At 47.4% G+C, this 27,163-nt stretch overlaps 1 protein-coding gene across 1 annotated transcript in view; it reads left to right on the top strand.

Moving 5' to 3' along the window:
- Window positions 1-27,163, top strand: part of LOC144686048 (protein NDNF-like) — a 100,905-nt gene that overhangs the window by 19,143 nt on the left and 54,599 nt on the right. Inside the window, exon 2 of the mRNA XM_078551201.1 lies at window positions 25,835-26,046. Within this exon, the coding sequence (XP_078407327.1) occupies window positions 26,019-26,046 (28 nt within the window). The 5' untranslated portion in view covers window positions 25,835-26,018. The remainder of the gene's footprint in view (window positions 1-25,834; window positions 26,047-27,163) is intronic.

Below are 27,163 nucleotides of genomic sequence, written 5' to 3'. Positions count from 1 at the left end.
ATTACCCATCCCCAGTGCCCTAGTTCAGAGGGCATTTCAGAGTCAATCACATTGTTGTGGGTCTGGAGTCACATGTAGGCCAGACCAGGTAAGGGACAGCAGAGTTTTAACAACAATTTACCATGGTTTCATGATCATCATTAGACTTTTAATTCCAGATTTTTAAAAATTGAATTCAAATTCCACCATCTGCCATGGCGGGATTCAACCCCAGGTCCCCAGAGCATTACCCTGGGTCTCTGGATTACCACTCCAGCGACAATACCACTACACCATCGCTTCCCCAGTCAGTCAAATCTGCAGTCAGTTCCCATTCTCACTGACTTACAGCTGAGTTGTGATTCTTTTTAAGCCACATACGTTGGATTAGCCCCGAAGGTTGGAGCATATATTTAAAATGGTGGATTTCACTGTTGCGGCCAATCAGAACTGATGTGCCAACCAATCAGCACCCTTTTCTCCTGTAGTATAAATTGTTGTGATCATTTGAAATTTGGCATTCTTGTGTTTGTCCTGATGAGTGCAAGGTGAAAAGTACAACAATGATAAAACTGGACGGGTCACTCAGCAACAACCCTGGCATCAAATTTGAACATTGCAAAGGCACATCCAGCCCTCTCAGCCCTGCAAAGTTTTCCTCACTAACATCTGTGGACATGTGAACTAATTTAAAACATCGGTAAGACCACACACTTGAAGCACTGTGTGCAGTTTTCTGCTCCACACAATAGGGAGGACATTGAGGTAGGAACAGTGGAACGCAGATCCACTCAGATGGTGCCTGGTGTAAGGAAATTCAAAACGATGAAAGATTTGAAAAATTGAGGTTGTTTTCAATCCATCAGAGGAGATTAAGGGTGATTTGTTAATGTTTATGAAGGGTTGCGAGTGACAGCTAGAAACAGATACCATAATTTAGGAGTTTAGAACAAGGGGACACAAGTACAAGATAAAATGTAAGCTTTAGGACAAAAAGCAGTTATTTACTGATAGGTTGAGGATTACGTAGCTGGAGTTAGTGATTGAAATAGAGACCATGAATAAAATTTATCATAAAACCTGCATTTCCTGCCCCTTTCACAAACTCAGGATATCCCACAGTGCAATCAAAGTAATCATAAAATCATAGAATGGTTACAGCACAATTGTAGGAAATGAAGCAGCTGCTTTGTGCACAGAAAGCTCCCACAAACACTAGTGTGATAATGACCAGATAATTTGTTTTTGTGATGTTTGTTGAGGGATAAATATTGACCTGGACACTGGGGAGAACTCTCCTGCTTTGGAATAGCGGCCATGGGATCTTCTGTATCCACTTGATAGGGGAGAGAAAGCGTGGGTTTAACATCTCATCTGAAAGACGGCACCTTTGACAGTGCGGCACTCCCTCAGCACAGCTGAGACTTTCCTGTGAGTCTGTGGAGTGGGATTTGAATCCACAACCGCTGACTCAGACAGTGGTATACACTGAGCCACGGCTGACATTTACCAACATGTCAGGTGGGAGGTTAGAGGAAAGGGGGATGCGGGAACAGCAGGGGTGGAAATTAGGATAACTGCTCACGCGGAGATCAATCACTAGCCCGGGTTGGATGGGCTGAATGGACTCTTCCCACTTTGCAATTAAACTAATCTAGGCAGCAACTTTCACACCTGAGAACAATAAATCATAATTTACCATTATAATTCCTAATCTAATTTACATTTGGAAGCCAGTCCCCTGGGCTATTCCTGTCTTTATCTGGTTACCGGGGTAATATTCAGCTGCCCTGCGGTGTCCTGCTCCTCCTGTATCCCACAATCCCTCATGGGGAGGTCTGGGAGGGGGCGAGCTCCTCTATCTTCTTGCTGACTCGCTCATCTTTGGCGTAGGAGGAGTGCCAGGTCCTCCAGCTGGTGCTGGGGCACTTCCTGCTCCTGCCCCTTCCCCACCTCCCCTTCCCTTCCTGCCCACCTCGCCTCTCCCCCTCCCCTCCCCCTCCCCCTCCCAACCCCCTCCCCAAGCCCCTCCCCCTAAGCCTCTCCCCCTCTCAAACCCCGCCCCCTAATCCCCTCCCCTCCACTTAACATTCTCCTCCCCCTCCCTCTCCCCTCCCCCCTCCCGCTACTTCCCACACCTCTATTCAAACCCCCTCCACTCCACATCTCCTCCTCAATAAACACTCACACGCTGTCCCCAATAAACACCCACACACTGTCCCCAATAAACCACCCACACGCTGTCCCCAATAAACACTCACACACTGTCCCCAATAAACCACCCACACACTGTCCCCAATAAACCACCCACACGCTGTCCCCAATAAACACCCACACGCTGTCCCCAATAAACACCCACACACTGTCCCCAATAAACACCCACACACTGTCCCCAATAAACCACCCACACACTGTCCCCAATAAACCATCCACACACTGTCCCCAATAAACACCCACACACTGTCCCCAATAAACACCCACACACTGTCCCCAATAAACACCCACACACTGTCCCCGATAAACACCCACACACTGTCCCCAATAAACCACCCACACGCTGTCCCCAATAAACACCCACACACTGTCCCCAATAAACACCAACACGCTGTCCCCGATAAACACCCACACACTGTCCCCAATAAACACCCACACGCTGTCCCCAATAAACACCCACACGCTGTCCCCAATAAACACCCACACACTGTCCCCAATAAACACCCACACACTGTCCCCAATAAACCACCCACACGCTGTCCCCGATAAACCACCCACACGCTGTCCCCAATAAACCACCCACATACTGTCCCCAATAAACACCCACATGCTGTTCCCAATAAACACCCACACACTGTCCCCAATAAGCACCCACACACTGCCCCCGATAAACACCCACACACTGTCCCCAATAAACACTCACACACTGTCCCCAATAAACACCCACACACTGTCCCCAATAAACACCCACATGCTGTTCCCAATAACCACCCACACGCTGTCCCCAATAAACACCCACATGCTGTTCCCAATAACCACCCACACACTGTCCCCAATAAACCACCCACATACTGTCCCCAATAAACACTCACACACTGTCCCCAATAAACACCCACACGCTGTCCCCAATAAACCACCCACACGCTGTCCCCAATAAACACCAACACGCTTTCCCCAATAAACCACCCACACACTATTCCCAATAAACACCAATACGCTTTCCCCAATAAACCAGCCACACACTGTCCCCAATAACCCACCCACACACTGTCCCCAATAAACACCAACACGCTGTCCCCAATAAACCACCCACACACTGCCCGCAATAAACACCAACATCTTGTCCCCAATAAACCACCCACACACTGTCCCCAATAAACCATCCTAACAACTGTCCCCAATAAAACACCCACACACTGTCCCCAATAAACACCCACACACTGTCCCCAATAAACCACCCACACACTGTCCCCAATAAACACCAACACGCTTTCCCCAATAAACCAGCCACACACTGTCCCCAATAAACCACCCATACACTGTCCCCAATAAACACCAACACGCTGTCCCCAATAAACCACCCACACACTGCCCCCAATAAACCATCCTAACAACTGTCCCCAATAAACCATCCACACACTGTCCCCAAGAAACCACCCACACACTGTCCCCAATATGCACCCACACACTGTCCCCAATAAACACCCACACACTGTCCCCAATAAGCACCCACACACTGTCCCCAATAAACACCCACACGCTGTCCCCAATAAACCACCCCCACACAGTCCCCGATAAACACCCACACACTGTCCCCAATACACACCCACACGCTGTCCCCAATAAACACCAACACGCTTTCCCCAATAAACCACCCACACACTGTCCCCAATAAACCACCCACACACTGTCCCCAATAAACACCCACACGCTGTCCCCAATAAACCACCCACACACTGTCCCCAATAAACACCCACACGCTGTCCCCAATAAACCACCCACACACTGTCCCCAATAGCCACCCACACACTGTCCCCAATAAACCACCCACACACTGTCCCCAATAAACACCCACACGCTGTCCCCAATAAACCACCCACACACTGTCCCCAATAAACACCAACACGCTTTCCCCAATAAACCAGCCACACACTGACCCCAATAAACCACCCACACACTGTCCCCAATAAACACCAACACGCTGTCCCCAATAAACCACCAACACACTGCCCCCAATAAACACAAACATGCTGTCCCCAATAAACCACCCACACTGTCCCCAATAAACCACCCACACACTGTTCCCAATAAATCACCCACACACTGTCTCCAATAAACCACCCACACATTGTCCCCAATAAATCACCCACACACTGTCCCCAATAAACACCAACACGCTGTCCCCAATAAACCACCCACACACTGTCCCCAATAAACACCAACCCACTGCCCCCAATAAACACGAACGTGCTGTCCCCAATAAACCACCCACACTGTCCCCAATAAACCACCCACACTGTCCCCAATAAACCATCCACACACTGTCCTCAATAAAACACCCACACACTGTCCCCAATAAATCACCCACACATTGTCCCCAATAAACATGTACACACTGTCCATGAGTGCATGGGGGGTTTTTTGGGGAATCGCTTTTGTAAGTGGAGGGAAGTAAGGGAGTTGAGGGTAGAATTAATTGAGGGATGGTATGTAGGGGAGTTGGTGGTTTATTGGGGACAGTGTGTGGGTAGTCTCTTGGGGACAGTGTGTGGGTTGTTTATTGGGAACGGGTTCTAAATCCCAGAGTCCAAGACCATTAAGTGCTGATGGTTTCACGTCAGGGAGGGGAGGTGAGGATGTGGGGGGGGTGGAGGCGAAGTGTGGTGGGGTGGGGTTGTGGCAGTGTGGGAGTGGGGATTGGGGCTTGTCATGTTCTTATAATGATGTAATACCCTGTGCTTATTTATTGTACAAGACACAAGGCACAAATTGCTCATAAGGGATTGGGTAAACATGTTATGGGTCATTTATTAAGACTAGGCACATGAGAACAGTTGTATGTGGGTATAAAGCTTGAATACATCAGAGCTGTGTGTGTGTGCTCTACTCAAAGCAAAAGTGAGACTAAGACTGGATCTCATGACACGCTTCCTTTCTGGTGATGTCATGCTGATATCCCTTAAAGGCGTATTACAACAGGGGTCTTGACAGAGAGGCTGGTTGGGGGGTGCCGGGAGGGGGCTAAAGAGCACCCACGGGGTGCTTGGGAGGGGGAAGGCCCCCAATGTTGAAAGGGGGCTTTTAAGGGAGACACACCCCCCAATCCCCATCAGAAGCTCAAGCAGGGTGACCTGATGGGCATTCCCACTGCCCCTGAACTCCTCCCGCCAGCCTCAAAGATTGAGGTGGGAAGCAGCCCTTAAGTGGCCAAGCCCACCAGTGGAAGACCATAAAGTTCTGCCCCTCGGAAGAAATGTTGTTGGGACAAAGTAAAATAAAGGAGTAGACACAATTCACCTAAATATGGAGGGAACTGGTCACAACTGATGACTGGAACCATGTCAAAGTCACCCCATCCAATTAACTTTGGAACAGCAGTCAATCCGGTTGGTTCTGAAGCCAGGTTAAAGGCACAGGGCAGAATTTTACGTTTCCTACCACAGGGTCTGCAGGCAGGGGGTTGGATGGTTGAAACTGTAAAATCTTTCAGAGAGCCTTCCCACCGGGTTCATGCTCACCCTGATCTCTCTGTAATTTTATACTAGGCCGGCCCGCCCACCCTCGCCCCAGTTGAGATTGCCCATCCCTAATTACCCTTGAGAAGGTGGTGGTGAGCTGCCTTCTCGAGCCGCTACAGTCTCTGTGGTGTAGGTACACCCACAGTGCTGTTAGGGAGGGAGTTCCAGGATTTTGACCCAGTGACAGTGAAGGAACGGTGATATATTTCCAAGTCAGATTGGCGAGCGATTTGGAGGGGAACTTCCAGGTGATGGTGTTTCCATCTATCTGTTGCTCTTGTCCTTCTAGGTGGTGGTGGTCGTGGGTTTGGAAGGTGCTGTCGAAGGACCCTTGGTGAATTCCTGCAGTGCATCCTATGGATGGTCCACACACTGCTGCTACTGTGCGGCGGCGGTTGAGGGAGTGAATGTTTGTGGATGGGGTGCCAAAGAAGTAGGCTGCTTTGTCCTGGCTAGTGTCAAACCTCTTGGGTGTTTTTGGAGTCGCACTCATCCAGACAAGCGGAGAGTATTCCATCACACTCCTGACTTGTGCCTTGTTTCTGGTCAATGGTAACCTCAGCATGTTGTCAGGCGAAACCTCTTTATCCAGAGAGTGGTGAGAATGTGACACTTGCTACCACAGGAAGTGGCTGAGGTGAATAATGTGAATGTGTTTAAAAGGAAAAAACACAGATAAATACGTGGGTGGTGCGGGGGGGGAGGTAAAAAATAGGAGATATCAGCAGAATTAGATGAAGAAAGTAAACAGAGGGGAGGCAGTTCGTGTGGAACAGAACCTGTTGGGTCAGGTGCTAATTGTTGAGGTGCTATACAAACATAGGCCCTTTCTTTACTTGTTCCTTTCAGGGTGATGAGTTTAATGGTCTTTAATAAATAACAGTGATGAAGCGTCAATAGGCCAAGTGGCCTTGTTATGCGCTGAAACTTCTCCAACTCTGAGTTAGAGCTAATGCAGGCAATTGTCACCTTTGGATCATTGCCCAGCAACCTGTGGTTTCCAGGAAGCGGAGAAGGTAAATAAACTTCAGCTGTTTAAAGGCCTCGCTGTACAAACACTGAGCACAGGTATGAGAAGGGAAACATTCTGGCTACATGAGAACCCTGCAGTTAGAAAATAAGGAAGGTGCCATCTGTCCCCAGTTAGGTATAATCCCCACCCCCTGTCGGGTATAATACCCACCCCCTGTCGGGTATAATCCCCATCCCCTGTCAGGTATAATCCACACCCATTGTTGGGTATAATCCCCACCCCCTTTCAGGTATAATGTCCACCCACTGTCGGGTATAATCCCCACCCTCTGTTGGGAATAATCCGCACCCGCTGTCAAGTATAATCCCCACCCACTGTCGGGTATAATCCCCACCCTCTGTTGGGTATAATCCCCACTCTCGGTCGGACATAATACCCACCCCCTGTCAGGTATGATCCCCACCCCCTTTCAGGTATAATCCCCACCCACGGTTGGGTATAATCCCCACTCTCTTTGGGTATAATCCCCACCTCCTGCCGTGTATAATTCTTACCTTCTGTTGGGTATAATCCCCACCCCCTGACGGGTATAATCCCCACCCCCTATTGGGTATAATCCCCATCCCCTATCGAGTATAATTCCCCAACCCCTGTCGGGAATAATCTCCACCCACTGTCGGGTATAATCCCCACTCCCCTGTCAGGTATGATCCCCACTCCCTGTCAGGCATAATCATACCCTCTGTCGGGTATAATCCCCACCATTATTTCATGGGATGTGAGCTTCGCTGGCTGGACCAGCATTTATTGCCCATCCCTAATTGCCCTTCAGAAGGTGGTGGTGAGCCGCCTTCTTGAACCGCTGCAGTCCATGTGGTGTAGGTACACCCACAGTGCTGTTAGGAAGAGAGTTCCAAGATTTTGACCCAGCGACAGAGAAGGAACGGCGATATATTTCCAAGTCAGGATGGTGAGTTACTCGGAGGGGAACTTCCAGGTGGTGGTGTTCCAATGTGTCTGCTGGTCCTTGTCTTTCTAGATGGTATTGATCGTGGGTTTGGAAGATGCTGTCGAAGGAGACTTGACGAATTCCTGCAGAGCATCTTGTAAAATGGTACACACTGCAGCAACTGTGAGTTGGTGGAGGAGGGAGTGAATGTTTGTGGATGTGGTGCCAATCAAGCCGACTGCTTTGTCCTGGATGGTGTCGAGCTTCTTCAGTGTTGTGGGAGCTGCACTCATCCAGGCAAATGGGAAATATTCCATCACACTCCTGACTTGTGCCTTGTAGATTATGGACAGGCTTTGGGGAGTCAGGAGGTGAATTACTCGTCACAGGATTCCTAGCCTCTGACCTGCTCTACTAGCCATAGTACTTATATGGCTAGTCCAGTTCAGTTTCTGGTCAATGGTAACTCACAGGATGTTGATAGTGGGGGATTCAGTGATGATAATGGCACTCAACATCAAGGGGTGATGGTTGGATTCTCTCTTGTTGAAGATGGTCATTGCCTGACACTTGTGTGGCGTGAATGTTACTTGCCACTTGTCAGCCCAAGCCTGGATATTGTCCAGGTCTTGCTGCATTTGGACATGGATTACTTCAGTATCTGAGGAGTCATGAATGGTGCTGAACATTGTGCAATAATCAACGAACATCCCCACTTCTGACCTTATGATGGAGGGAAGATCATTGATGAAGCAGATGAAGATGGTTGGGCCGAGGTCACTACCCTGAGGAACTCCTGCAGTGATGTCCTGGAGCTGAGCTGACTGACCTCCAACAACCACAACCATCTCCCTTTGTGCTAGGTACAACTCCAACCAGTGGAGAGTTTTCCCCCTGATCCCCATTGACTCCAGTTTTGCTAGGGCTCCCTGATGCCATGCTCGGTTAAATGCTGCCTTGATGTCAAGGGCAGTGACTCTCACCTCACCTCGGGAGTTCAGCTCTTTTGTCCATGTTTAAACCAAAGCTGTAATGAGGCCAGGAGCTGAGTGGCCCCGGCAGAACCCAAACTGAGCAAGTTATTGCTAAGTAAGTGCCGCTTGATCGCACTGTTGATGACCCCTTCCATTACTTTACTGATGATGGAGAGCAGATGGGGCGGTAATTGGTCGGGTTGGATTTGTCCTGCTTTTTGTGCACAGGACATACCTGGGCAATTTTCCACATAGCCAGGTGGATGCCAGTGTTGGAGTTGTACTGGAAAATCTTGGCCAGGGGCGCAGCAAGTTCTGGAGCACAAGTCTTCAATACTATTGCTGGAATATTGTCAGGGCCCATAGCCTTTCCAGTATCCAGTGCCTTCAGCCGTTTCTTGAAATCATGTGGAGTGAATTGAATTGGCTGAAGACTGGCACCTGTGATGCTCGGGACCTCCGGAGGAGGTGAGATGGATCATCCACTCGGCACTTCTGGCTGAAGATTGTTGCGAATGCTTCAGCCTTATCTTTTGCACTGCTGTGCTGGGCTCCTCCATCATTGAGGATGGGGATATTTGTGGAGACTCCTCCTCCAGTGAGTTGTTTAATTGTCCTCCACCATTCACGACTGGGTGTGGCAGGACTGCAGAGCTTAAATCTGATCCGTTGGTTGTGAGGTCTCTTAGCCCTACCTATCACTTGCTGCTGTTTGGCACACAAGTAGTCCTGTGTTATAACTTCACCAGATTGACACCTCATTTTTAGGTATGCCTGGTGCTGCTCTTGGCATGCCCTCCTGCACTCTTCATTGAACCAGTGTTGATCCCCTGGCTTGATGGTAATGGTAGAGTGGGGTATGTGCCAGGCCACAAGGTTACAGATTGTGTTTGAGTACAATTCTGCTGCTGCTGCTGATGGCCCACAGTGCCTCATTGATGCCCAGTCTTGAGTTGCTAGATCTGTTCGAAATCTATCCCATTTAGCACGATGGTAGTGCCACACAACACGATGGAGGGTATCCTCAATGTGAAGGCGGGACTTTGCCTCCACAACGACTGTGCGGTGGTCACTCTTACTGATACTGTCATGGACAGGTGCATCTGCGGCAGGCAGGTTGGTGAGGATGAGGTCAAGTATGTTTTTCCCTCTTGTTGGTTCTCTCGCCACTTGCCACAGACCCAGTCTAGCAGTTATATCATTTAGGACTCGGCCAGCTCGGTCAGTAGTGGTGCTACCGAGCCACTCTTGGTGATGGATATTGAAGTCCCCAACCCAGAGTACATTCTGCACCCTTGCCATCCTCAGTGCTTCCTCCAAATGACATTCAACCTATGCCTTGTAGGTGGTGGACAAGCTTTGGGGAGCCAGGAGGCGAGTTACTTGCTGCAGGGTTCCTGGCCTCTGACCTGCTCTTGTGCCCCAGTATTTATATGGCTGGTCTAGTTCAGTTTCTGGTCAATGGTAGCCCCGAAGGTGTTGATAGGGCTTGCAACAGTTCATGGAATCAGCAAGACATCACAAGGCAGATTATACTTAGAAACTACTCCTATCAGCTCAGTTCACAACCTAACATCAAAACATCCAGAATGTTTTGACAAAAGTGGCACTTTCAAGGGAGCTAAGACATCACGCTTGCAGGAGAATGCAAGTCTGTCAGTTGATCTGGTATGCTTTGTGCAATGCAAATGTCAACAGCTACACAAAGAAACAGCAAAAGATTCCACACTACAGAAGCCGTGGAAAATTGTAATCGAAGGATGGCCTGATACAATTCAGCATGCCCATGAACACGTGAGACCACTTTGGCCTTACCTGGATAAGCTAGGCATCTCCTGGGGAGTCATTTTTAAAGGCAGGCAGATAATCATACTGGAATCTTTGCGACCTTATATTCTTCAACAACTTTATCACTCACACATGGACATAAATCGGGTGAGAAAACTCACTAGAGAGTCTATCGGCCAGGTATGAACAGTGACATTGAAGTCGTTGTCAAGAGGTGTGAGGCATACCAAGAGCATATGCCAAGTTAGTACAATGAACCATTGATTCCACATGAAGTTCCTCCCATCCTTGGTCCAAAACACCTATGACTTCTTTCTTGTCCATGGCACTAACTTCATCGGGACCAATGTCCTCGGGGGGGGCGGGGGGGTGGGGGGGGGCGGTGTTTGCTAGTGCTATCAGGAAGGTTTAAAGTAGAATGGCAGGGGGATGGGAACCTGAGCAGGGAGACAGAGGAGGGGGAAACAAGGATAGAAACAAAAGACAGGAAAGTAAGAAGCAAAATTGGAAGGCAGAAAAAACAAGGGCGATAAACAAATGGGGTCATAGTGCAAAATAAAACTAAGATGATAAAAAGGTTAAAAAGACAAGTCTAAAAGCATTGTGTCTTAATGCACAGAGCATTCACAATAAGGTAGATGAATTATCAGTGCAAATAGATATTAATGGTTATGATATAATTGCAATTACGGAGACATGGCTGCAGGGTGACCAAGGATGGGAACTGAACATCCAGGGGTATTCAATACTTAGGAAGGACAGAAAAATAAGGAAAGGAGGTGGGGTAGCACTGTTAGTAAAGGAGGAAATCAATGCAATAGTGAGGAAGGATATTGGCTCGGAGAATCATGGCGTGGAATCTGTTTGGGTGGAGATAAGAAACACCAAAGGGCAGAAAACGTTGGTGGGGGTTGTCTATGGGCCCCCAAACGGTAATGGAGATGTAAGGGAAGGCATTAAGCAGGAAATTAGAGATGCATGCAATAAGGGTACAACTGTAATTATGGGTGACTTTAATCTACATATAGATTGGACAAACCAAACTAGCAATAATACTGTAGAGAGGGATTTCCTGAGTGTATATGTGATGGTTTTTTAGACCAATATGTTGAGGAACCAACTAGACAGCAGGCAATCCTATTGTGCAATAAGAAAGGATTAATTATCAATCTTGTTGCGCGGGGTCCCTTGGGGAAGAGTGACCATAAAATTATATAATTGTTCATTAGGATGGAGAGTGAAGAAGTTGTATCCGAAACTAGGGCCCTGAACTAAATAAAGGGAACTACGAGGTTATGAGGCGTGAGTTGGCAATGATGGATTGGGGAATATTACTAAAAGGGCTGACAGTCGATAGGCAATGGTTAATATTTAAGGAAGATATGCATGAATTACAACAATTATTCATTCCTGTCTGGCACAAAAATAAAACAGGAAAGGTGGCTCAACCTTGGCTTACAAAATAAATCAAGGATAGTATTAGATCCAAAGAGGAGACATATAAAATTGGCAGATAAAGCAGCAAGCCTGAGAATTGTGAACAGTTTAGAATTCAGCAAAAGTGGACAAAAAGATTGATCAAGAAGGGGAAAATGGAGTGAGAGAGTAAATTTGCAAGGAACATAAACACTAACTGTAAAAGCTTCTATAAATATGTGAAGAGGGAAAGATCAGTGAAAGCAAATGTAGGTCCCTTACAATCATAAATGGGGGAAATTAAAATGGGGAATAAAGAAATGGCAGAAGAATTGAACACATATTTTGTTTCTGTCCTCACAGAAGAGGACACAAATAATTTCCCAGAAATGTTAGGGAACCAAGAATCTAGTGAGAGAGAGGAATTGAAGAATATCAGTATTATTAGAAAAGTGGCGCTAGAGAAATTAATGGGGTTAAAGACTGAAAAATCCCCAGGGCCTGATAATCTACATCCCAGAGTACTAAAGGAAATGGCCCTGGAAATATTGGATGCATTGGTGGTCATCTACCAAAATTCTATAGGCTCTGGAGTAGTACCTACAGATTGGAGGGTGGCAAATGTAACCCCACTGTTTAAAAAGGAGGAAGAGAAAAAACAGAGAATTACAGACCAGTTAGCCTAACATCAGTAGTGGGGAAAATGCTAGATTCTATTATAAAAGACGTGGTAACAGAACACTTCGAAAGCATTAACGGGATTAGACAAAGTCAGCATGGGTTTATGAAAGGGAAATCATGCTTAACTAATCTACTGGAGTTTTTTGAGGATGTAACTAGTAGAATAGATAAGGGAGAACCAGTGGATGTGGTGTATTTGGATTTCGAGAAGGCTTTTGATAAGGTCCCACATAAGAGGCTAGTGGGCAATATTAAAGCACATGGGATTAGAGGTAATGTGGATTGAGAATTGGTTGACAGACCAGAAACAGAGAGTGGGAATAAATGATCTTTTTCCAGGTGGCAGGCGGTGACCAGTGGTGTACATGACAGATGCAGTATAACGTGGATAAATGTGAAGTTATACGCTTCAGTGTGAAAAACAGAAAGGCAGAGTATTACTTAGATAAAAACAAAAAGCTAAAAGCTACTGCGGATGCTGGAAATCCAAAACAAAAACAGAATTACCTGGAAAAACTCAGCAAGTCTGGCAGCATCGGCGGAGAAGAAATCAGTTAACGTTTCGAGCCTTCATGGCCCTTCGGCAGAACTGCAGCATAGTTTCAACAAGGGAGAAATATAAATTGGTTTAAGGTGGGTGGGGTGGGGGGGGAAGAGACACATTGAGGGTGTGGTGTGAGCAGATAATCAAAAGATGTCAGAGACAAAAGGGTCAAAGAGGTGTTGAAGGTGGTGGTCTTTGTCTGAGAAAAGTGCTAATTAAGAATGGAAAACAGGATATTCAAAGTACAGCTCTAGAATGGCGATATATTGGGAAATGTGAATGTACAAAGGGACCTGGGTGCCCCTATACACCAGTCAATGAAAATAAATAGGCTGGTGCATCAATCAATTAGGAAGGCAAATGGTATGTTGGCCTTCATTGCAAGAGAAGTTGAGTTCAGAAATAGGGAAATCTCACTGCAGTTATCCAAGGCCTTGGTGAGACTACACGTGGAGTATTGCGTACAGTTTTGGTCTCCCTACCTGAGAAAGGATATACTTGCCATGGATGGAGTATAGCGGAGTGCAGACTGGAGAAGAGTCATAAGGACTTGAAGTGTTGGCTCTGTTTCTCTCTCCACAGATGCTGTCAGACCTGCTGAGTTTTTCCAGCATTTTCTGTTTTTGTTTCATATTTCCAGCATCCGCAGTATTTTGCTTCTAACTGACTTAAAACGTATGTCCATGACCTAAAATCTCTCTATGATATTGGAATGTTTTTAAAAGCTCTTTGAACGCAAGGTACATGATATGTACAAATACGAGATTGCAGGTTCTGTCTATTTTATAATCCTGATAATATAGCTTTTAATAAAAGGAATGTTAAAAAGGGTATTAAAAGACATTAACATCTCTTTGTGTTATAAACCACGTCCAGTCCACCTGTGGCCTAGAGACCCTAGTGGTATAAGGTTGAGAAAGGGATTTGTTAAGAAACTGGTACAAGATAGAAACAGATATCATGCATGTCTTGTGAACCATTAGCAATTCATTAAAAATATCAGTCACAGAAATGGAACATTACACATAATCGTTATGAAAAAACAGACGCTATGGGAATACAGCCTCTGGTTGACCTGGCTGAGAAAAGCTGACCATTCTTTGTAAAAATTAAAAACTTTTAAGAATAAGATACAATTATAAATTAAGAAACAAATAAACAGAAGTTATAGTGATCATTACTGCAAGACATTTCTGACCAGATAAAAGCTCACACCTTCCTTAGAACCATAGAACCACAGAAAAGTTACAGCACAGAAGGAAGCCATTTGGCCCATCTTGTCCATGCCAGCCCGAGGACACCCAGGTGCCCTTTCTAATCCCACCTTCCTGCACCCGGCCCATAGCCCTGCAGCTTACAGCACTTTAGGTGCAGATCCAGATACTTTTTAAAAGAGTTTAAAGTTTCTGCCTCTACCACCAACCTGGGCAGCGAATTCCAGACACCCACTACCCTCTGTGTAAAAAAGCTCTTCCTCATGTTCCCCTACACCTTCTGCCACTTATCTTGAATCTATGTCCCCTGGTTCTAGAATTCTCCATCAAGGGAAACAATTTTATCCTGTCCACTCTATCTATTCTCCTCATAATTTTGTACACCTCAATCAAGTCACCTCTCAGCCTTCTTTGTTCTAAGGAAAATAACCCCAACCTATCCAATCACTCCTCGTAGCTACACTCCTCAGTCTCTCTCTCCCTCTCTCTGTTCTTCAGTTTCTCTCTCTGTTCCCTAGCCTCTCTCTCTCTCTCTCTCTCTTTCTGTTCCCCAGTCTCCCTCTCTGTTCCCTAGTCTCTCCCTCTGTTCTCCAGCCTGTCTTTATGTCCCCAAGTCTCTCTCTTTCTGTTCTCCAGTGTCATGAAGCTATTAATGTATATAATATTATTGGAAAATATTTTTCTTTTAAAATAGAGGTTTAGTCTGTGGGTGTGTCTTAATTGGATTAAACACAGCTAGCCTGGGTGCTTTGATGTGTACTAGTTTTGATGTGTAAGACAGATAGCGTGTATTTGCATTTTTTGAATAGAACATTCAAAAAGTGGGGTGAAAACTGACACCTTTCCAGCAGATACCCAGCCATATGTTTATATTACTAATAAAATTGGTACAATGAAAGGAGTTTGGTTGCTGGTGATGCAATGAGAATTTACATTCAATAGGCGGTGGTAGGTATAACTTTAGTAGTTTTCGGGTGTGCGGTGCAGAGGCAATGTAAGATCAAAAGGCAGCTGTAAACCCCCAACTGTCTCCATAGGAGCCAATCTGAAAAGAGCCTTATTTTGAATTCGTAAGGTGAAAATGCTTTGCCTGGTGTTTGGTTAAGTCTAGGGGTTGCTGTTGCCTTAATGGAGGTTAGTTTGGGAATTTGTTAAAAGTTATGATCATAATAATTTGAAGTTATGACAGTTGTTTAAAGTTTCCCTCAGGGAATTCTAAATAATTCAGCTTTACCAAGCAGCATCGGTCATAACACCCACTCTTTCTCTCTTCCTCTGTCCCCCAATCTTTCTCTCTCCCTCTGTCCCCCCAGTCTTTCTCTCTCCCTCTGACCCGCAGTCTCTCTCTCTCTCTCTCTGTTCCCTAGTCTGTCTCTATGTCCCCAAGTCTCTATCTCTCTTTCCCTGTCATTCTCTCTCTAATTACCCCATCCTTTCTCTATTCCCTCAATGGTTATTTGGCACTCCATGTGTTGGCAGGTCACAGGGAGCAGGTCAGAGCAGAGCGATGGACAGTGAGCAGGGTGTATGGTAGAAGAAGAAAGGAAGAAGTTGTGTTTCTATTACACCTCTCATACAGTCAGGACATCCCAAAATGCTTTATGGCCAATGGCCAGAATTTTCTTGTTGGCGTGCGGGGTTGAGTGGCCCGACGTCACTGCGCACCATGGCGATATTTAGGTGGGCAGGCACGCGAGGTTCTCGGATGCGCGCCCGCCATTAATTAATCAGGTACTTAAGGTCTTGGAGGCATCGATTGTCTGCAATTTTTCGGGGCCCGTGTGACCTTCAGGATGTCGCATGGGCGCAACGGGCAGGCGGGTAGGAGACATTTGTATAAACCTCACCCACGGGCGGGATAAGAGGGGTGAGTGGGGTCGCGAGTGGTATCTGTTAGATATTTAGTTGTGAAAGTTACTGCTACTTGCCTGGGTGAGCAGGAATGCTTCAAGACTCTTCACAGCTGCTTGGGCAGGAGTAAGAGCCTTCAGGTCAGGACTCTACAGTGAAGGTCATTTTTGGGGCCTGCAGGTTTCAGGAAGCCTTCCCTTACCCTGGGAATGGGAGTTGTGCTCTCCACTGGAGGCACCTCCTCTGAGGAGGAAGGGAGGGCCAGAAGGGGGAGGAGGCCAGGAGTCCACATTCAGCCTCCAGCAGTGCACCTTTGGGAGGAGAGGCGCAGGCACAAGGGGTGCAGGGCCAACAGGAAGTGCAAGGTGAAGGGGCCGCAGAAGACACCACTATCCTGCTGCCAGGGTTTACAGGCAGTAAAGCAATATGTCTGAGGTGCAGTGCCAAAAGAGGCTCCATCTCTCAAGGGAGACAGTCACCTCCATTTGTCACATGATAGGCCCTGAAATCTGCACCACCTGTGTGAGTGGGCACCCCATGCCAGTGGCGCTGAAGGTTACAGCTGTCCTCTACTTCTATGCCTCTGGCTCTTTCCAGGGGTCGGTGGATGATCTTTGCAGAGTTTCCCAATCAGTTGTCCACAATTGTGTCTAGCAGGTTACAGACACTCTGTTCAGACGGGCATTGACCATCATCCACTACCGCTGGGACGAGGCCAACCAGACAGAGTGAGCCAGAGGCTTTGCAGCAATTGTTGGCTTCCCCCATGTCCAGGGTGCTATACACTGTACACATGTGGCCATCAAGGTGCCAGCAGGTGAGCCCGGTGCCTTCATCAACAGGAAGGTCTTCCACTCCATGAACGTGCAGATAGTGTGTGATCACAGGATGCAGATTCTACAAGTCTGTGCAAGGTACCCAGGCAGCTCCCATGATACTTAAATCCTTAGACACTCCCAGGCACCAGGGCTCTTCAGTGCTCCAGCCCGGCTGGATGGATGGCTGCTGGGTGACAAGGGCTATCCCCTCAGAAAGTGGCTCATGACACCTCTCCGCCACCCAAGAACAGAAGCTGAGCAGCGCTACAGTAGGAGCCAGGGCACCACAAGGGTTGTGGTGGAGAGAACCATAGGTCTTCTCAAGATGCCTGGACCGCTCAGGGGGCGCACTCCAGTAGCGCCCAGATCGTGTATCGCTGATAGTGGTTACACGCTGTGCTCTCCACAACCTTGCGCTGGAAAGGGGCGATGCAGTTGCTCTGGCTACACATGATGAGTCCAGCAGTGAGTCTGAGGATGAGCACGCACAGGAGAATGCTGAGGGGGTAGATGCTGACCCGGGCATACTCCAGGGAGGCAGGGACACCCGGGAGGCTTTAACCCAAAGAACCTTCAGCTAGCCCACCATAGATAGACCTTTAACACAAGCCAGGGCTGCAGGCTCCATATCCAATACCTGAGTGCTAAATTTGCCTCGGTAGGAACATTAACTAAGGCCCTTGACAATAAAGCTCAATGTCAAACAACTCACTCATAACATCATGGGTTCCCATCCACTTGTAGAAATAAGGAATCACCCTGAGGCAACATGTCAAAATTTATTGAGAGAACAAATGTAACTTCAGAAACCAAAAAATAAAGGTGTTGCACATCACACCAAGTCTTAATGAACTAACGTGGGGCAAAATAAAAGCACCAGTGGGAAACCCGTGGTGTGCCTAAGGTGCCTTAAATTTATGCTAATGGGTGCTACGCCTGGGTGCTGTCCCCTCGCTGGCACTGGCATCTGAGCCAGCCTGCTCACTGTGCTGACCTGTTGGCCTCAGTGACCTTGGCAGGTGTCCTCTGGCCCGTGGAGCCTTTGATGGCCCCGCCTGAGAGGGAGCGGCCAGTGCCACAGCTGGCATCTCCCCAGTCACCACAGCCTCATTGGATACCACAGTCACTGGCAGAGGGGCGGAGGAGCTGCTGCCCTCATCCAGAGCACCCTGAAGGAGCCCACAGAGACGACAGGCAGCTGCTGCGCCGATGTGAGGTTGTTTCGTACCTCCCTGCTCACCGTGGATGGATGGGCACTGAGCTGGGATACTTGGTGCCCAGACCATCTCCCACACGGGCACTGACCAGCTGAGGTCAATGCCGCTGTGAGGGCTTGCAGGTCCGAGCGTAACCCCAGGAGGACCTGATTGTTTTCCTGGAGGAGCCTCTCCATGAGAATCACCACTCTCTCCATGGGGGAAGCATGGTCCTCGGCCATGAGGCTCATTACATCGGTGATGCTCCCTGTGGACTCCTCCAGCACGGGCACCATGCCACGCATAGCCTTATGTATCTCTGCCAGATCCTCCTGCATACCCTGCTGGACTTCCAGTGTTTGTTGCCTCACGGACGACTCCAGAGGCTCATCATCAGCCACCGACTGAGCATGTACCTAGTCCCCTGCAGTCCTCCGACTGCCGGTGCCATGGGCACCCTCCGTTTCTGCCCGCACCTCAAGCAAGTGTGAAGTGCCCTCACCACCGTGCCCCGGGACACTAGCCGATGATCTAATTCCCACCGAGGTGCTAGTACCTGTGTTGGTGGCTACCTGGCAGAGATGGTGTGGTGCTGGTGAGTCGATATGTTCTGGGACCTCAGGTGTCAGAGGTGGTCCCTCTGCCTCCTCCTCCTGGCCTTGGTCCGGTGAGGCTGAAAGGAAGAACAAGGACATTTGATTAGTTAAAGTGGAGACAATGTCAATTTACACGCCTGTCCCCCAGATCATTATACGTTCATCCTTCCATAATCGATGGTCAACCCATGCTGCAAACTTCAATCACTGAGCATTCAGCAGCGCCATGGCTGCTGGGACACACATGATGATCTCAGTGCTCGGCAAACATACCACCCCGTGGCACCCCAGCCTCACCGACACTGGTGGACCTGGGCACATGGCGCCTCTCCAGATCCATGGCCTGCTGCTCGAAAGGAGTCAAGATGGCCGACTGGGCCTGGCCTCTGCCAGTCTGCATCCGCTCGGCAGAACTGTGTACAGTCTTCTCCTGAAAAGGAGAGAGGAGCATTGATTAGTCCAGCCCGTCCCTGGATTCCCATCACATCCCTGCCAACCCACCCAGAGTGGGACATTGCAGGACTCCAGTTCTTTGTCACCCTGCAGCTGCCGCACACTCACCCAAACAAGCCAGAGCTGACCCACCCCACCCCATTGCCCAAATGCTGCCTCCTTCACATGTGGCACCACAAGGTGTCACTTTGCTAAGTGAGGAGGTGCAAGCACGTGGAACGCAACCACCAGCAGATGGATTGGTGCCCCGCCAAGTGGAGGCTCCCCTCCCAGCATGTTAGCACCCTGACTCAGACAAGCTTCCCAGTTCCAGCACTCTGCCTAGGTGCAGACCCTTGAGTTTCCCCCCCATTTTATACTCAGTGTCACACATGCTGCGGATGCAGAACCCATCACAACACAACCCTCTCAGGGTGAACTAGGCATGGGCAATATCTGCTGGCCCACCCAGCGAGGGAAACATATCGTGAATGATTCAATGCAGTAACTGCACTCAGAGTTGCTGGGGGGACCACGGGGGGAAGGGTGACGGCTGCACTAAGTGACTTGAGGCAACACGGTACTCACCCTCCCTGAGCGCAGGAGGTCGTTGAATCTTTTTCGGCACTGGACTCGTGTGTCACAGCACATCATGGGAGCTCACACTCTCGGCCACCTCCTCCCAGGCACGTTTGGTCAGGTGGGGAGGCTTCCGCCTCCCCACCCTCGGAATCAGGACCTCCCACTGCACTGCCACCTCCTCCCGGAGGGCAGCTAGGCACTCATCCGAAAACCGAGGGGCGCACTGCTCCACTGCCCTAACCTCCGGCCTGGCCTGCTCCTCTGGCCTAACCTCCAGACTTGCCTGCTCAACAGGAGGCCTCTGGCGAGCCCTTTTACTGACCATTGTGGGCAGTCTTGTAAAGGCTGCCAGCGCTTCATTTAAACAGGCTGCCGGGTCGCCATTGCACCCGGTGGTCAGTGCGCTCCCGCTGCCGCCCGCCCACTCCCGCTATCCTCAGGAGTTGAGAAATAAGTTGGGTGGGCCTTAATTGGCCCCCCCGCCCGCCTGCGTAAAATGGCGGTGCGGACCCGATCACGGGCGGCGATCGGGTCCACGCCTACTCCTGTTCCCGCTCGGCCCGCCCAACATGGGGAAAATTCTCCCCAATGAAGCACTTTTGAACTGTGGTAATGTAGGGAAATCCGGCAGGCAATGTGCACACAGCAAGCTCCCACAAAGAGTGAATGGCCGGATAATCTGTTTTATTGGTGTAGGCCGAGGAATAAATACTGGCCAGGAACCAGAAGAGAATTCCTTTGAAGTTCTTCGAAGTAACGGCCATCGAATCTTTGATGTCCTCTTGAGGGGGAAGGCGGCACCTTCCTTTCACATCTTATTTGTGAGGCAGTGCCTCCGACAGTGTGGCACTCTCTCGGTGAGCAACTGTGCTTATTTACCAATGTCCAACAAGGACTTCCCAACATCTCTATTAACGTCATAGGACCTTGGGCTGTACGAAGGCCACTCCGATGCCAGTCAAATAGCTGGCTGACTGATGTTTGCTGACATTCTTTCCTAGGACTTTAGGTCCCAGCATGACCATGACAATTTGTCTTGCTGGATTATAAGTCTGTACACAAACTTTCATGGTCACACTGGTGATGAATGTTATCCAGGTGTCAACAGCTGTCTGTGATCTCCGGAAGCATTTCCCTGTGAAGACCACTGCTTTTCCTGATCTAGATTAATGACTTAGGCGTACAGGAGCCCAATTCCAAAATTTGCGGATGACACAGAACTCGAAAGTGCGATAAACTGTGAGGAGGATCACGTTGAGCTTCAGGAAGGATACTGAGAGGCTGGTGGAATGGGCAGATACATGGCAGACAAATTTTAATGCCGGCAAGTATGAAGTGATTAATTTTGGCAGGAAGAGCAAGGAGAGATAATTTAAAATAAAGGATACAATTCTAAAGATGGTGCAGAGCAGAGGACCATGGTGGGTACATGTGAATAAATCATTGAAGAGCAATTTGAGAGAGCAGTAATAAGCCACATGGAATCCTGGGCTTTATTAATAGAAGCATTGAGTACAAATGCGAGGAAGTTGTATTAAGGTTTAGCGTCAATCGTGGCACAGAGGCAACATTTTCTCTTTTGGTTCAACAGCTTGTGGGTTCAAGTTCCACTCTGGAGACTTGAGCTGACACTCCAGGACAATACTGAAGGAGTGCTGCACTGTTGGAGATACTGCTTCTCTGAGGGAACATTAAACGAGGTCCCTGCCTGTCCCCTCAGGTGGGAGTAAAAATCCCATGTCACTATTTCGAAGAACAAGGAGTTCTCCCTGACCAACATTTGTGAAGATGTGATAAATTAAACAGAAAAGGCATGGTAGGAATAAGGGAAATGATGATCAGAGTGTGGAAGGAAGGGACAGAGTGTATAAACCTATGAGTGCACCAGCAGATAAGGCTAGAGGTTACAAAAATAGTAAAAGGACAGAGCCAAAGGCTCTGTATCTGAATACACACAGCATTCGTAACAAAACAGATGAATTGACAGCGCAAATAGAAATAAATATGTATGAAATATTAGCCCTTACAGAGACAAAAACAGAAAATGCTGGAAAAACTCAGTAGGTCTAACAGCACCTGCGGAGAGAAAAAAACAGTTAACATTTCGAGACTGCATGACTCTTCTTCAGAGCGAGAGAAGTAAAAATGTGATGAAATTTATACCGTTTAAGGTGGGGGGGGGTGGGGGGGGGGGTGGGGGTGGGGGTGGGGTGGGGTTGGTGGGGGTGGTGGTGGTGGGGGGACGTGGAGCAGGTGAAGCTGGATAGGAGGCCAGTGATAGGTGGAGGTAAAGGAGAGATTGCCAGAGATAGTCATGGACAAAAGGACAAAGGGCTGTTAATGATAGTGGTTCTGGGCTAGAGGAGGTGCTAATGGTGGCATTAAGGTCAGAAAGCGGAATGTGATAACAACAGGACAAGGGTAAGCACAATGGAAAGGACAACATGAGCAAGTGGCAGATGGTCCTTGTGGGGGTGGGGAGAGGGGGAGGGGGTAACGGTGGTGGGAAAAAGATACAAGGTGGGGATAAAACAATGAATAAAAATGAACATAAATAAAAATAAAAATAAGTGGATAAAAATAAAAATGAAAATAAATATTGTAAAAAGGGGATAAAGAGGGGAATGGGGATGGAGGAGAGAGTTCATGATCTAAAATTGTTGAACTTAATATTCAGTCCGGAAGGCTGTAAAGTGCCTAGTCGGAAGATGAGGTGCTGTTCCTCCAGTTTGCGTTGAGCTTCACTGGAACAATGCAGCAGGCCAAGGGCGGACATGTGGGCATGAGAGCAGGGTGGAGTGTTGAAATGGCAAGCGACAGGGAAGTCTGGGTCATGCTTGCGGACAGACCGAAGGTGTTCTACAAAGTGGTCACCCAGTCTGCGTTTGGTCTCTCCAATGTAGAGGAAACCGCATTGGGAGCAGCGAATGCAGTAGACTAAATTGAGGGAAATGCAAGTGAAGCGATTAGGCACTTTACAACCTTCCGGACTTAACATTGAGTTCAACAACTTCAGACCATGAACTCTCTCCTCCATCCTCACCCCCTTTTTTAATCCCCTTTTCACAATATTCATTTACATTTTTATTTTTTATCCACTTATTTTTATTTTTATTTATTTTCATTTTTATTCATTGTTTTATCCCCACCTTGTATCTTTTTTCCCACCACCGTTACCGCCCCCACCACCCCCACAAGGACCATCTGTCACTGGTTCATGTTGTCCTTTCCATTGTGCTTACCCTTGTCCTGTTGTTATCACATTCCGCTTTCTGACCTTAATGCCACCATTAGCACCTCCTCTAGCCCAGAACCACTATCATTAACACCCCTTTGTCCTTTTGTCCATGACTATCTCTGGCAATCTCTCCTTTGCCTCCACCTATCACTGGCCTCCTATCCAGCTTCACCTGCTCCTCCGCCCTTAGACAGTATAAATTTCATCACATCTTTACTTCTCTTTAGCTCTGAAGAAGAGTCATACGGACTCGAAATGTTAACTGTTTCTTTTCTCTCCACAGATGCTGTCAGACCTGCTGAGTTTTACTGGCATTTTCTGTTTTTTTTCAGATTTCCAGCATCTACAGTATTTTGCTTTTAGCCATTACAGAGACATGGCTTCAAGTTGACAATAACTGGGACCTAAATATTCAAGGGTACATGACATCTAGGAAGGACAGGAAGCTAGGAAAAGGTGGCTCTGTTAATTAAGGATGACATTGGTACGATAGAGAGAGATGATCTTAGTTCTGCAGTTCACGATGTAAAGAATCGGTTTGGGTAGAGATAAGAAATAGTAAAGGTAAGAAGTCACTTGTGGGAATGGTTTATAGGCCCCTTAACAGAAATCACACTGTAAGACAGGGTGTACAGGGGGAAATAATGGGAACTTGTGAGAAAGGTACATTGATAATCATGGGTGATTTCAATCTACATATAGGTTGGACAAGTCAGATTGGCAAAGGTAGCCTGTATGATGAGTTCATAGAGTGTTTTCAAGATAGTTTCTTAGAACAGCACATTTTTAGCAGAGAGCAGGCTATACTAGATCTGGTAATGTGCAATGAGACAGAAATAATTAATGACCTCATAGTGAAGGCTCTGCTAGGTAGCAGTGATCATAATATGATTGAGTTTCACATTCAGTTTGAGGGAGGGAGGAGTGAATCTAAGACAAGTGTTTTAAACTTAAATCAGAGCAATTACAGAGATATGAAGACAGAGCTGGCTAAAGTGAACTGGGAAATTAGATTAAGGGATAGGTCAGTAGAGATGCAGTGGCAGACATTTAAGGAGATATTTCAGAATACTCAGAAAAGATACATCCCAGTGAGAAAGGAGGACTCTAAGGGAAGGACACACCATCTGTGGTTAACTAAAGAAGTTAAAAATAATATCAAATTGAAAGAAAAGGCGTATACTTCTACACAGATAAGCAGCAGGTCAGAAGCTTGGACAGAATATAAAGAATGAATAAAATATTAAGGAGGGAGAAATTAGAGTATGAAAGAAAGCTAACTAGAAATATAAAAACAAATTGTAAGAGTTTCTAAAGGTATTTAAAAGGGAAAAGAATAAGTAAAGTGAGCGTTGGTCCTCTAGAGAGTGATCCTGGGAAATTAATAATGGAAAATAAGGAAATGGCGGATGAATTGAACAGATATTTTGCCTCTGTTTTCACTACAAGATACAAGTAACATCCTGGAAATAATTATGAATCAGGAGGTGAAAGAGAGGGAGGAATTGAAAACAATTACGATCACCAGGGAAAGGGGACTGAGAAAATTATTAATTAAAAGCTGACATGTCCCCAGGTCCTGATGGATTTCACCTTAGGGTCTTAAAAGAAGTGGCTGCTGAGATAGTAGAAGCATTGTTTTAATTTTCCAAAATACCCTAGATTCTGGAAAGGGCCCATCAGGTTGAAAAATAGCGAATATAACTCCTGTATTCAAGAAAGGAGGGAGACAGATAGCAGGAAACTACAGGCCAGTTAGCTGAACATCTGTCATAGTAAAAATGCTGGAATCTATTATCAAGGACATTATAGTGAGGCACTTAGAAAATCTCAATGCAATCAGGCAGAGTCAACATGGTTTTGTGAAAGGGAAATCATGTTTGTCTAATTCATCAGAATTCTTTGTGGAAGTAACACACAACATGATAAAGGGGAACCTGTGGATGCACTTAGATTCCCAGAAGGCATTTGAAAAGGTGCCACATCAAAGGTTACCATGCAGGATAAGAGCTCATAGTGTAGGGGGTAACATATTAGCATGGATAGAGGATTGGTTAGCTAACAGGAAGCAGAGAGTGGGAATAAATGGGTCATTTTTGGGTTGGCAAGATGTGAAGTGGAGTGCCACAGAGATCAGAGCTGAGGCCTCGACTATTTATAATAATCAATGACTTGGATGAAGGGACAGAATATATGGTAGATAAATTTACTGATGACACAAAGATAGGTAGGAAAGTAAGTTGCCAAGAGGACATAAGGAGGCTTCAAAGAGATATAGATAGGTTAAGTGAGTGGTCAAAAATTTGGCAGATGGAGCATAATGTGGGGAAACGCGAACTTGTCCATATGAACATACAAACATGTGAAATAGGAGCAGAAGTAGACCATTCGGCCCCTCAAGACTGCTCCGCCATTCATTGAGATCACAGCTGATCTGTCTGTGTTTCAAATTCCACATTCCCGTCTAACCCTGATAACCTTGGATTCCCTTGCTTAACAAGAATCAATCTGCCTCCGCCTTAAAAATATTCCACGACCCCGCCTCCTTCCCCCTTCTGAGACAGAGAGTTCCAAAGTCGGGCAGCCCCCGAGAGAAATAAATCCTCTTCATTTCTGTCCTAAAAGGGAGACCCCTAATTCTAAAACAATGCCCCTTAGTTCTGGACTCACCCACAAGAGGAAACATCCTTTCGACATCCACCTTGTCAAGGCCGTTCAGGATCTTATACACCTCAATCAAATCACCCCCTCGCTCTTCTAAACTCCAGTGGAAACAAGCCCAGTCTGTCCAACCTTTCCTCATAAGACAACCAAAGCTCTGAAGAAGAGTCGTACGGACCCAAAACGTTAACTCTGTTTCTCCCACCACAGATGCTGCCAGACCTGCTGAGTTTTTCCAGCATTTTCAGTTTTTATTTCATGCGTCTGATACCTGGGATGGGTGGTTACCCGGAGAGGAAAGTTTGGACAGGTTGGGCCAGAATCCATTGGAGTTTAGAAGACGGAGGTGATCGGATTAAAACATATAACATCCTGAGGGGACTTGACCGAGTGGATGCTGAAAGGATGTTTCCCCTTGTGTGGTAGACTATTTTTAAAATGCATTTATAGGATGTGGGTGGCCCTGGCCGGGCCAGCATTTATTGCCCATCTATTATTGCCCTTGAGAAGGTGGTGGTGAGCTGCCTTCTTGAACCGCTGCAGTCCATGTGGTGTAGGTACACCCACAGTGCTGTTAGGGAGGGAGCTCCAGGATTTTGACCCAGTGACAATGAAAGAATGGTGATATGAGTGGCTTGGAGGGGAACTTCCAGGTGGTGGTGTTCCCATTTATCTTCTGCCCTTGTCCTTCTAGATGGTAGCGGTCGTGGGTTTGGGAGGGGCTGTCTAAGGAGCCTTGGTGAGTTCCTGCAGTGTATCTTGTAGATGTGCCACTGTTTGTCGGTGGTTGAGGGAGTGAATGTTTGTGGGAGGGGTGCCAATCAAGCGGGGCTGCTTTGTCCTGGATGGTGTTGAGCTTCTTGCGTGTTGTTGGAGCTGCACTCATCCAGGAGAGTGTTCCACCACACTCCTGACTAGAACTAGGGGACACAGTTTAAAAAAATAAGGGATCTCCCATTCAAGACGGAGATGAGAAGAATTTCTTTTCTTTCAGAGGGTCGTGAGTCTCTGGAACTCTCTTCCCCGGACAGCGCTGGAGTCTGGGACATTGAATATTTTTAAGGCAGAGGCAGATAGATTCTTGACTAACAAGGGAGTCAAAGGTTATCAGGGGTAGGTGGGAATGTGGAGTTGAGGTTACATTCAGATCAGCCATGGTCTTATTGAATGGCAGAGCAGGCTCGAGGGGCTGAATGGCCTACTCCTGATCCTAATTCGTATGTTCACCTGTATGTTAGAAAGCATTGGTTCAGCCTCACCTGAAGTATTGCATCCGGTTCTGAGCACCACACTTTAGGAAGGACGTGAAGGTTTTAGAGAGAGTACAGAAAAGATTTACGAAAATGGTCCCAGATAGGTGGAACTTCAGTTATGTGGATAATTTGGAGAAGCTGAGAGGAGATTTGATAGAGGTGTTCGAAATCATGCGGGTCTGGACAGAATCGATATGGAGAATCTGTTCCCATTGGCGGAAGGGTCGAGAACCAAAGGGACGTAGATTTAAGGCGATTGGCAAAGGAACCAGAGGCGAAATGGGGA

The sequence above is a fragment of the Cetorhinus maximus genome, chromosome 10 (genome assembly GCF_964194155.1).
Source record: "Cetorhinus maximus chromosome 10, sCetMax3.hap1.1, whole genome shotgun sequence".
Taxonomy (NCBI): Eukaryota; Metazoa; Chordata; class Chondrichthyes; order Lamniformes; family Cetorhinidae; genus Cetorhinus; species Cetorhinus maximus.
Note: the sequence above shows the minus strand (reverse complement) of the source record. Positions and strands in the feature narration are given on the sequence as shown.